The 13,023-nt window shown below is 41.2% G+C and overlaps 1 protein-coding gene across 3 annotated transcripts in view; it reads right to left on the bottom strand.

The window, feature by feature from the left end:
* The window catches only part of GRIK2 (glutamate ionotropic receptor kainate type subunit 2), a 662,376-nt gene that overhangs the window by 424,489 nt on the left and 224,864 nt on the right, over positions 1-13,023 (bottom strand). For all 3 annotated transcript variants that reach the window (XM_056856041.1, XM_056856040.1, XM_056856042.1), the window contains exon 4: positions 354-535. In XM_056856041.1, coding sequence (XP_056712019.1) covers positions 354-535 — 182 coding nt within the window. The remainder of the gene's footprint in view (positions 1-353; positions 536-13,023) is intronic.

The raw sequence follows: 13,023 nt of genomic DNA, 5'->3' as shown, positions 1-13,023 counted from the left end.
TCTGTGTTTGAAATAAATTAATGAAATAACAGTTCAACCAGGGAGATTTACTATAGAATGGCAACATGTCAGGAATATCCTAGTGTTAAAAGTAACAATCCATTTTACTAGAATACTTATGATTGCACATTACAATGAGGTTGCGAAAACAGTTCAGAGGGAGGGGAGAAACTAGTAAAAGGATTTAGCTCTGTCTTTAGTTTTCACTTTTAAACACACTTTTTAAGATTGGTGTAGATAAATCTAAATCCTACAATTTCTTCAAATCATGGTTTGCTGGAAATCAGCATAATGTCTGCACTGGACTTTAGCAACAGAGAAAATCAGGATACTTAAAGAGAAGGGATCATTACCTGTTTTAAAATGCCTGCGGCCATTTCATGACTGCAGTCAAAGATGACATGGAATTCCTTGCCTCTTTTCATCTCCTTGAGCAAGGGCTTTGCATCCTTTGTGTCAGCTGGTAACTGGCGGATTTTTAGACGCAGGTTGTACCGTGATGGAGCTTTAATAAGCTCTTGTAATCGAATGAGACCTTTTCAGAAAAAGACAAAAAAGACACCAAAAGATAAATTATTAAAATATGACCTTGTAGGAGCAGATCCCTTATCACAAACTTTGAGGGTTTTTAAAAATTCTCTTCCTTTTTAATGCAGTCACCTTCATGTTTAAGAATAAAGTCCAGACCCTAGTCCTTTCTTTTTTAGTTTCCCCCCTATTCTCCTATATTAATATTAATCAAAACATTAATATTCATTAATATTAATAGAAAGTAAGTTGAGATGATCTTCTGAGATATGGATAAATGTGTATCGATATGACATTTCCACCAAACAATATGAATGAAATATTACTTTAATGCAGTACCACAACAGTAGTCTGCTATGAGGCTATTTATTATAATAGACTAACCTCAAGTTTACATACATATTCCGTTTATGGAACATTCTCCTAGAATGCACACTAGTTCTTAATTACAGAATTAGAGTTGCTACATTTATTACTGCTATACGGTTGTTGCCAAAAAAATGGTTTCTGCATGACAGCCGCTGCAGTTGGCTGCCACAATGCATGTAAGGCACCTTACATTTTGGACTGACTCCATTCATTGGAAGCCGTCCACACCAGCAGCTCCCAAGCAGGCTGAATACTTGTTTGGCCAATCCAGATTTTACATGTGTTACATCAGCCACAGAAGACCCCTGCTTTGCCAAAGCACTTTCTGCAGTAATCGTGCTATCGCTGCTGCTTATTTTAAAATAAGCAGCTGTTAGCAAAGAATGCAAAACCAGAGTTTGCTGGTTCATTAGGTGTATCTAGGCAATTGCCTAGGATGCCAGTGGTCGCCTTCCTCAGAACAAGCAGAGGCTGCTGGCTGGCATTGCCCCCCCACACCAACTTCTTCCTATCCACCTTATAGGAGGAAGGAGATGCCAGCGCACTTCGACAGACTAGCACCCTCCCTCACACCTACTGTTGCCCACCCACCTCAGATGCGGCAGCGGCTGCTAACCTGCAGTGGTGGTGGCTTGCACCCACCTCGCACAAGCGCCTACCGATCCTTGTTGCACCAGGTAGGGACTACAGCTAGCACCTGACTCACAACATGTCCAGCCTGCTCCCTTGCACAAGGTGGGGGCTGGATCAGACCAAGGCCCATCAAGTCCAGCAGTCTGTTCACCCAGTGGCCAACCAGGTGCCTCTAGGAAGCCCACAAACAAGACGACTGCAGCACCACCATCCTGCCTGTGTTCCATAACACCTAAGATAATAGCCATGCTCCTCTGATCCTGGAGAGAATAGGTATGCATCATGACCAGTATCCATTTTAACTAGTAGCCATGAATACCCGTCTCCTCCATGAACATGTCCACTCCCCTTTTAAAGCCTTCCTTTTAAAGCCTTGCATGAACCCCAAATTTGGTAAAGTTTGGGACAGGGGGTCTGATGTTCTAGGGTCCCAAAGGGGGTGCCCCCCTCCTCCATAGAGAAGCACTGTAAACTTTACAATGCTTCTCTATGGAGGAGTGGGGGGCCCTTCCAGACCTCATAAAATTGGACTCCCTGACCCAGTCTTTACTGATCCTTGGGGTTCATGCAAGGAGAGTCCCTTGATGCTACCCTGAACATTTGGGAACACTACCTCCAAAAATGCTTCCCCCAGAGCTCATTAAAAAATTCTCATAGGAAAAAGCCTGGGAAAGCCAAAGCTGAAAAAAGTCGAATACTTATTTGGTTGCTTCGGCGATTGGCTATCCAGCTTCAGCTTTATTCCCAGGTTTTGGTATTTGGTAAAACCAAAACCCGAATATTGCCGAAACTGCTAATTTCGGGTTTATTTTCGCTTCGGGTTTATCAATATACACAACCCTAATAATGACTAGTATCTATTTTGATTAGTAGCCATGGAGAACCCTATCGTCCATGAACATGTCCACCCCCCTTCTTAAAGCCTTCCAAGATGGCAGCCATCACCACATCCTGGGGTTCCACAATTTAACTATGCATTGTCTGGAGAAATACTTCCTTTAGTCTGTTTTGATTCTCTCACCCTTCAGCTTCAGCAGATGACCCCGAGTTCGGGTATTACGAGAGACATAGAAAAGCTTCTCCCTGTCTACTCTCTCCACACCATGCATAATTTTATAGACCTCTATCATGTCTCCCCTTACTCTTTTTCTAAGTTAAACAACCCCAAGCTTTTTAACTGATCCTCATAGGGCAGTTGCTCTAGCCCCCTGATAATTTTGGTTACTCTTTTCTGTACCTTCTCAAGCTCTGCAATATCTCTTTTCAGGTGTGGTGACCAGAACTGAACACAGTATTCCAAGTATGGTCTCATCATAGATTTGCACAAGGGCAGTATGAATGAATGAATTTATTTTTATGGCATTAGCCAAAATACATCAACCAAGTTACAAAGGGCAGTATGAAAGCAGCAGTTTCATTCTCTATTCCTTGTCTAATTAGGGCTAGCATGGACTTTGCCTTTTTTCACAACAGCCACACACTGGGTTATCATTTTCATTGAGCTATCCACTACCGCCCCAAGATCCCTCTCTTGGTCTGTCGCTGCCAGTGCAGATCCCATCAGTGTACATGTGAAGTTGGAATTTTTTGCCCCAATATCTCATTTGTATCTCATTTGCCATTTTAATAACCATTCCCCCAGTTTGGAGAGATCTTTCTGGAGCTCTCCACAATCCATTTTTATTTTAACTACCCTAAATAATTTTGTGTCATCTGCAAACTAATAGTAGGAATGGCTACATGAAGGAGATATGTGCTTGCTTTGGGAGTTTCTACCATGTTTTCCCTGAACCTCTCCAGACTTCATCTTTAGGAGAGACCATACTGGAGCCCAACAGCTAGAATACTCAACAGCTAGAATAATGTGCCAGAAGGAGCTCTTTTCACAAAACAGCTATCAAGGAGAAATAGGAGGAACAGTCAGCAACCACTCCAGCTGGCAGCTAATTCTAAAGAGATCAATCACACACCACCCCCTCTTCATGCTCTACTTCCACCAGCACTGGAAAATGAGCATCCCAGATTTGCTCCAAATGCCCAGGTCTCCCGTTCAGCTACCCTACATGCCACTGTTATGCCACCTGGCCAGCTGTCAAGCTATTTATCATCCTGCTAATTCCATAGAAGCACAGTTCATACTCCACAACAGCTGAAAATACTGCTAGAATCCCAACCTATCTATTTATATGTGTAAAATCCTTAAACTTCACCACCCTTGTCTATTTCCAGGTCACTCATTTTCCCTGTCTGCAGAATATATGACCTTTCTAATTACAAAGCTACATACTAAGGGAACAGCATACTTAATGTTGTGTGGTTTGGGTTTTTGTTTGCTAAACCTTGGCACATTGTAAATGGCCAACAATCACACTTAGATATCACTAACTTTGTGGGGGGGGGATTAAATGATAAACTTTAAAGTCAGGTTGAAATAGTTGGGCATCTGCATTGTAATAAGAGATGTTGCCAAATTATAAAAAGTGTAAAAGGGAAAGGAACAAGGAAAGGCACATGTATGAGGTACACTGCATATCAGAAGATAAAACTTTAAGCTGCTTCTTTTTTTTTTAAACAAAGCAGTGCACACTAATTACGAACAGCTAGGAGAAAGAGATAAGGGCTCAACAGATAAAATCCAGGGTTTAATAAGAAAGCAAAGAATATGAAAAAGAATGAACATGAGTAGAAACATAAGGGTGGTGGGGAAAAGAAATATAGTAAAGACTGAGAATATGCAAAGCTTTGAATATACAAAGGAATAATTTGATGTGGATATGATCGAAGCCAGCTGTCCTCTTAACATTAGACTAGAAAATTAAAGAAATAGCAGCACTCTCAACCAAGGATAATGGGGAAAAAAGACAAAAAGGGAAAAGAAAATGTGTTTGTACATTCCAGCAGTCAGTGAATAGTAGGACAAGATGTGGACCAAATAGTAGGACAAGATAGTGATGGCAGAAAAAGATGCATTTTAGATGAGTTAAACCAAAAGAGAAGCACAACTGAATCAATCAATCAATCAATCAGTCGGGATCCAAAGCAATGCCATGGTTCTAGACCTGCTTTGATGAGTGAATAAACAAATTACTAATCTTTCTTTTAAAAAGAGGAGAATGGGCTTGGTGAAATAACATTCATTCAGTATTTATGTTGAGCTTTATTTGTATCCCACAAGCTAGTCAGAAGGGCTATAGGCAATTTGAAATAAAGACAGAGTAGAATTTATGTTGGGAATCATCAGTATAGAGATGCTAAACCACATGAACAAATTAGCAGAACAAGGAAAGACATCTGTGGAATTTGTTTTGAAGAGAAAAAGAGATGGTCGACAACTGAAATCCTGGGGAAAATAGGACTGAAATCAAGTAAAAGAATCTTGAAGTTATGAACATTATGAAGGGGAAAAGAACAAAGACAGGCACAGGTGACCATATTAAAAGCAAATGATAGATTTTCCTTAAAGTGCAAACATCATTGTTTATTTCCTACTATCAGAACATACCCCAAAATATGTGAAAATTAAACGGACCCAACAACAACGAAGTCTTCAGAGGGGAGAGAAGACAGTAAGCATAATCTAAAAGATGGAAGCAGTAATGTCATATTTTGACACTAGATTATGCGCTGTAGTTTTATTATTTTTTGTAGCTTTCTATTAATGGATATGCCCTGACCTGGATGGCCCAGGCTAGCCTGGTCTCGCAGATCTCAGAAGCTCAGCAGGGTCAGCCCTGGTTAGTATTTGGATGGGAGACCATCAAGGAATACCAGGGTTGCTGTGCAGAGGAAGGCACTGGCAAACCACCTCTGTTAGACTCTTGCCATGAAAACCCCAAAAGGGGTTGCCATAAGTCGGCTGTGAATTGAAGGCACTTTACACATACATTAATGGATATAATGTTTTAGTATATTGGGCTGTGAAGAGGATAAGAAAGAGAATAATGGCTAGTTGTACTCAACATTAATTGGTATTAACTGCATGCTACATATCAGCCAGCAGACATGATTATTTATAATCTATCATTAGCAAACAATTCATGAAATTTTCACAAACCTTGGCTGTCTGATTAGTACACAGAATGTCAGAGGTTCTCGGAGGACTATTTTATGATCATTACATCTAATTCTGAACTGGGCCAAAGAGTATGGATCAAAACATCTACATTGCGGAGGCAGGGGCAGAAGGGAGATTTTTCTACAAACCTGAAAAAACTCCACGTTAGCAAAAACACTGAAAGCTTTTTTTAAAACACACAAGAAAGTAGGGTTCAAAATTAGTTTTGTTAGGGCCCTTTAATTGGGGCCCTTTTAAGATAGGGGTCGTGTAACTGGAGCCAACTTGGTCTGACCAAACTAGTCTGGAAGCGTCATTTTAAAAAACGCGGCTCACCCAGTCCCGTCCGGAAGGATATACCCTCCAACTAAAAAAAGCCAGCTTCCACAGCTGCCTACCAGGCTTCTGAAGAAGACTCCTCAGCCGCAAGGATGAGCAATCTTCTTCACAAGAGCTGCCTTGGTCATGACTTCAGCTGGCTCTGATATCACCCCCCCCCAAAAAAAAAAAACCTTGTCTGGATTGAGCTTCAGTTTATTGGCCCTCATCTGCCCCATTACCATCTCCAGGCACCTCTTCAAGACTTTCACAAACCCACCTGATTCAGCTGTTAAGGAGAAGTAGAACACGGTGTCTTTTGTATATGGGTGGCACTGGCAACTTACTCCAAACCCCCTATGAGCTCTTTCAGCAGAAGGGCTGCCAACCTCCAGGTGGTGGCTGGAGATCTCCTGCTATTGCAACTGATCTCCAGCCAATAGAGATCAGTTCACCTGGAGAAAATGGCCACTTTGGCAATTGGACTCTATAGCATTGAAGTCCCTCCTCTCCCCAAACCCTGCTTTCCTCAGGCTCTGCCCCAAAAACCTCCCACGAGTGGCAAAGAGGGACCTGGAAACCCTACCTAGCAGTTTCATGTAAATGTTAAACAGCATGCAGCACAAAATGGAACCCTGCAGAACCCCATGGCATAAATGCTGTGGGGGCAAGCATAGGGTAAACTTTGAGGGGATGAGTAAGGTTGCCAGGTGCCCGGTGGTGGCAGGTAAAATCCCACCAATCAACCGGGTTGCCCGCTGGCCAGCTGAGGGCCGGTGGGCACAGCGGGCACACCCATGGGCAAAGAGTGCCGCATGCGCACACGCTCCGCACGCGTCACTTCCAGGTTTACCCGGAAGCGACACGGACGCTCTGGCAACCTCGGCTGAAACTCTATGGAAACCATAGAGTTTCAGCCGGGATCGCTAGAGCGTTCGCATCGCGTGGGGTATGCGCATGTCTGCCACGGCCCTGCAAAGCTCCCGCCGGTGGAGCTGCGAGCCCTGGCAAGCCTAGGGCTGAGGGGCTTGAGTCCCCCCCAGATTTGGCCAGGAGGCGCTGAGCCTCCCCCAGGCAACCAGTGCCAGGCTTTTCTGTGTTGCCCTTCTTAGTGTCAAATTTGTGACCATTAGTTTGTCCTATGCACATAGTATGTATATTGCAGATCTTAAAGTGACTATCCCAAAAGTTAATTTCAAAAACATGACACAGTAGAAGATTGCTGAGATACCACTATAACCACTGACCAACTCCCACCTTTTCCTAGGTTTGCCCCACCCAGAGGCATTGTTAGGGGTGCCCAGGCCCCTACATTTCTGGGGAGCCCCTTCCTAAATCCCCCATGGCCCTGCCTCCATGGATAGTGGCAATGGAGGCCCCTCCCCGTGATGTCACTGGCTTCTTCCTATGATGTCATAACAACACCTCTGGCCCAGCCCCTCACCACCATGTGAACTAGGTTTGCTTGAAGAGACCGTGAGTGGCTTCATGGAGGACTTGGGATTTGAACCAGATCCTAGTTTAACCATTGACTCTTGGTAGAGATTTCCTACCCTCGCATAAAAATAACAGTTAGTCAGCCTCAAATGAAGGCTGTACCTGTACACTTTCCCCAAGCCACAGAGACATATTCTCAGCAGCTATGTACAAGATGCGGATGCTAGCCCTGGGCCCTCAGGGTGTAAAAATAATGAGGCTGAAATTAGGTATTTGTCATTAAGTTTACACAAAGATCCTCACAGATCTTTGAAATGACCTGTGAAGAAAAAGGGGCATTGGGCTCAGAAAGTGCCCTGTCTTTGTTGTGTTCCTCCACCGTTATTCCTGCTCACATCACCCTACAAAACTATAACTATAAACACACCAACCAGAACAAACTAAAACTAAAAAGCACAGCTCTTTGCACAGAACTACAGCACTTAATATGCCATTTTATACATGTGTGAAAAAATAGGGAAATTCAAGTATCCAGATGAGAACTCATAAAGGAACAAACGCGGAAGAGGTAAAACATCGCAAGGGAAATGGGAATCAACATTCAAAGAAGATGAAAACCAAGAGAAAACAAATTAGCAGTGCCACCTAACAGCCGAACTACACAAGACTTTAATGAGTTGGATTTGGGTTGACTCTTTTAATGTTGACTCACTTTCCCTGCAGCCACACAACCACAGTGGAGAATTTCCTTTTAAAACTCTGTGGTGCCCAATTCCACTCTGAACCACAGCACAAGGGGAAGGCAGGAGCCCCTGGATTACCATAGAGTTGTAAAAGGATGTTCTCTATAGCTGCTGTGGGAAGGCGATGTTAAAATGTATCCTTCCTGTTAAAAAAATGAACACCCTCCTCCACATTCCTCTGGCTATATTACTGGAGCAGATCTAAACATACATGGTAACACTGCATGCCTTCATATCTATTTTTATGGTGTAAGGAAAGAAAGTGATACTTATGGCCATTCATTTCTGTAAGCATGGAAGGCACCCAAATTTAAAGTCTTGATTAACAATTTATTATATATTCCACTGAATTGTGACTAATCAAAAGCAAGACACGTTTCTTAAGGAGCATAAATCTCCCAGAAATCGTTCCCAGGAATATTATAAAGTATGCTGGATAGAACCTGAATGTATGTCATTGGATGATTGCATTGTACAGATTACTTAATATTTTTCTAAACCCCATTATTTTAGACATAACTTCCATGAGCATGTGTCTGTGGACCTGTCACAATAAAACAAGCCTTGACAATGAAATATATGAGGGCAGTTAACTGAATATATGTTGTGAAAACTCTTCCCTAAACTGCCAAATATGGAGGATGAGGATTTATCGCTATGCAGCAAAAAGTAGTACAGAATCCCAATGAGAACTTTCTCAAGCATAGAAGTTGATGGGGGGAAACAACGAGCTTCAAAATGGTTGCAATCCATTTGAGGAGCAGCTTAATACATGTGGGGAGAGAGCAAAGTGATTTGTTACATTTACTATAAAAATTAATTTTTCCAGATATTAGCTTACAGATTTTATATCAAAGAGTGTGCAGAAAAATAATCCTATCTCGGCAAAGCTAAAAGGTAATTTATGACTACAGTTGACTAGATGTCAAACATTATTTAAATGCATTATGAAAATTGACAGGTAGAATCTGGACTGTGTTGTACCAAGCTGAACACATTTAATTAGGTTGCAACATATTATTATATTTCTGTACATAGCACTTTTAAATGTATGTTAGTTTATTTCTTTGCAGAGATGACCTATAGAGAAGCTGGCTGAAGTACGCAGCAATGCATAGAAAACAAAGCCCCAAGATGAACGAAACATCTATCAATTGATTCACATTTGTTCAGTTGTAAGCTTGAGCTGGGAAATGTTTCACACCAACACAGATTTTCTCCCCAGCACGACAGTGAGCAAACCCCTCCCCCTAGGTTCAGACAAGTGACTGTCACTAGGAAGTTCTCAGACTCTTTGGACAGTTATTTTGACAGGGGGAGGTTTTACATACAAAGGTCACAGGGAAACTGCCCGGGAGACTCTATATCCCTCTTGCCTTCCTAAAGCTCAGTCAAAGGGAAACAATGTTCAGGACACCATGAAGGAGACAATGATGCTGATACTGCTGTATACCGAGCTGATACTGTCTTCTCATTTGAGGGGTCTGAGTCACTGCCCTCAGCAGTATCAGGCTGGTCAGTAGCTCAATGAAAATTTCAGGCTAGTTTTTTTTTTTTTTAAGATAAAGTCCATGAAAGGGATTATTAGAAAACAGATGGGAAATAAAACAGTAAAGACTGTAATGCTCTTGTATAGATCTATGGAGTGCTCTTATTTGGAATGCGGTTCTGGTCACCAATCCAGACCTGGAAAAGTACTCCTTCCATAAATGTTATCTAGAAATTTAATCAAAGGCTGCCTGCAGATCAATAAATGTGGCACAACATTTTCCTTGATTAGGTGATGGATATTTTTCACCGTTCTAGTGAATGGTGTATGGTCAAATTCCCTTTTCGATAGTCTATCTTCTCTGGGCCCAAGATCTGAGACTACTGAACCCATTTATCCTAAGGTACAGGGGTGAAGCTAAAACATACCTACAATAGAGGTATTGTACCTCTGTACCTACAATACCTACTTATTGGCTAACAATTATTTCTTGCCCCTCTGCCATAAATGGGTACAGCAACTGCCTGTCTCCATTGGATTGGGAATGATGTCTGACCTGTCTACTGCAGTGAGTACGATAGCAATTACAGAAGACCACCAATCTGGATCAGCTCTTAAAAGTTCAGGTGGAATCAGATCAAGCCCAGTCCCCTTGCCAGTCTTTAGATGATCAATGAGAAGCTTAGCTTTTCCAAGGAAACTGGATTCCAGAGAGCCACATTCTTTAATTCAAGATTACCATCTGACATTGTAGCAGAAGAGTCATTAAATAGAGTTTTTAAATTTTGTTCCCAAAAGTGTGGGTATATTTCTAGGTTTACCCTGGTAGGTTGTGAACCCTAAAGAATTACAAACAATTTTCCTAAATGATTTGTTGTCCTCAGTAATATAGAAGCCTGATGTAGTTTATACCAAACCATAGATGTATTTTTAAAAATCTAAGAAAGGTTATACAATGCTCCTTTGTCTTAAGTAACAGTCAAGGGAAGCAAAGGTGTTAATCCATTTCAAAGACTTTTAAACCCAACTTTCACTGCTTTTAAGAACTGTGTGTTTCACAATGTCTTTGTACTTTTGTTACTACTATTTTGTATAATTATGTAGTAGTTACAAGTTGTTAGATATATGCCTTTCAACCTCTGTTGCTCAGCATTTTTTCTGTCTTCTATGAGAGGTTTCTCCTGCTTCTTTTTTTTTTTGTCTGCTACATAGCACCAAACCCTGCCCTGTCTGTCAGTTATTTATTTATTTATTTATTTATAACATTTATGCATTAAAACATTCAAACAATTAAAAATACACTAAAATTATAAAATAATTCAATTAAAACATATATACAAAGAACACTAGGAGGAAGGCAAGTAACCACTATGGGGGGGCATCCTCTATTAGAAGAAGAAGAGGAGTTGGTTTTTATACACTGCTTTTCTCTACATTTACAGAGTTTCAAACCAGTTTACAATCACCTTCCCTTCCTCTCCCCACAACAGACACCTTGTGAGGTAGGTGGGGCTGAGAGAGCTCTAAGAGAGCTGTGACTAGCCCAAGGTCACCCAGCAGGCTTCATGCATAGGAGTGGGGAAACCAACCCGGTTCACCAGATTAGAGTTCGCTGCTCATGTGGAGCAGTGGGGAATCAAAACCAGTTCTCCAGATTAGAGTCCACTGCTCTTAAGCATCGCTCTTAAATTAGGATGTCAATTTGATAATCAAAAATGTGCTCTGAGTCTTATCAGGTCCTATATTCAATTTTACAAAAACAACAGCCTTCTGTGACATGATTTAGAATGCTTCTCACTATTCAGACCACAGCCCAAACCCATCTTCCTTGAGACAGTCCTATTAAGACAAAACTGGTATTGCATGCCTTCTCATCAAAAGGCATAGTGCCTCTTCTTAGACAATTTCAGGTAGGTAGCCATGTTGGTCTGTAGTAGAGGAGAAAGATTTGAGTTACATACTAGCTGGAGACCTCCTGCTATTACAACTGATCTCCAGCCACTAGATAGCAGTTCACCTGGAGGAAATGGCCGCTTTGGCAATTGGTCTCTATGGCATTGAAGTCCCTCCCCTCCCCAAACTCCGCCCTCCTCAGGCTCCACCCCAAAAACCTCCCGCCGGTGGCAAAGAGGAACCTGGCAACCCTAATTTGAGTCCATTAGAACTTTAAAGCGCAACAACATTTCCAGGGTATAATCTTTCAAGAGTCAGCTCTCCCTTTGTTTAGATTCTCAAACAAGGGACCCTATTCAAAATAAGTGCCCCATTCACTGGTTTTAGGCCAGGCATCTTGGCTCTCTTTTCAGCCTAGATTTTTTCCCCTATATAATTTACGGGGTAAAACATGGAGTATTTAAGCATTAGTCAAATTAATGTTCACAATTTTTAATACAGAGACTTTAAAACCATCAGAACAATAATTAAAGTATAAATTTTCTCTGCTTTTTTAGCCGGGAGAAACAAATACTGTTAAACAATACTGAACTAATAAAACAACAGCTTTCCATTAAAGTAAGGCACCATGCAGTAATTAGCTTTAGCACATAATTACTAATTGTGCTTGCCCTTGGAGTTATTGCATAGGTCACTTATACAAAATATTCTGTTCCGAGAAGATGCGGAACAATGCAATGCCATCTTGAATCAATATCCTCACACTGCAAAACAGACTGCAAAGTGTTGTTTACTAATAGCATATTTTACAATTCCACGCCAAAGTCATTTGGAAGAGGTAAAAATTCACATTCTTTGTGAAATGAAAATGTCATACATATACACCTTTTGAAAATACTGTTAACATTTACATTTTGGCTTCCACCAGTGTAAATTGTTTTCCACCAACTCCATCTGTTGAGTAGTATGAGATTTTTTTTTTTTTTGCCATATTCAGTTTCTGCAACTATAATTCAGGTCTTTGTAACCACATGGCTCTGAGCTGATTTCTACTATATTTTGAGATTGAAAAGTCACCCTGAGGTATAATTTTCCTTCAGTTTTTACCCTGTGAAGTGGTCTTGTGAAAGCAGCCCCATGAATAAATTACAACTTGCTATTTTCCGGAAAACAGCGCTATAATAACTAGGCAGACCAAGTAAATCCAAATACTTTTGAGCTCAATCTTCCGGATTGAGTTATGAGAAGGTCTGCACATTCTGAATTTTTGTACTGTTTCTCTATAGCACTTGATTCTCATGTACTTATTAGCATACAGAGTGACCATTTGCAACCCTGTTTTGAATCGTAATAGTCACATTCAGTGATGCATGATAACAGCAAACATGTGGATGCAGGTAAAGTATGGTTTATGTTCCACACAGCCACTGGTGTCGGCATGGGCAGTATTCATGTCAATGGATGAATACCTTAAAAGCATCTGAATTAAAAGCTTTATTTTTAAAAGCTTTATTTGTTCCCCTCTGCTGGCATGGGTTCTTCATGCCTGTGCCCTACAT

The sequence above is a fragment of the Euleptes europaea genome, chromosome 10 (assembly GCF_029931775.1).
Source record: "Euleptes europaea isolate rEulEur1 chromosome 10, rEulEur1.hap1, whole genome shotgun sequence".
In the NCBI taxonomy this organism is placed as follows: domain Eukaryota; kingdom Metazoa; phylum Chordata; class Lepidosauria; order Squamata; family Sphaerodactylidae; genus Euleptes; species Euleptes europaea.
The sequence above is the reverse complement of the archived record's forward strand: the minus strand, read 5'-3'. Positions and strand labels throughout refer to the sequence as shown.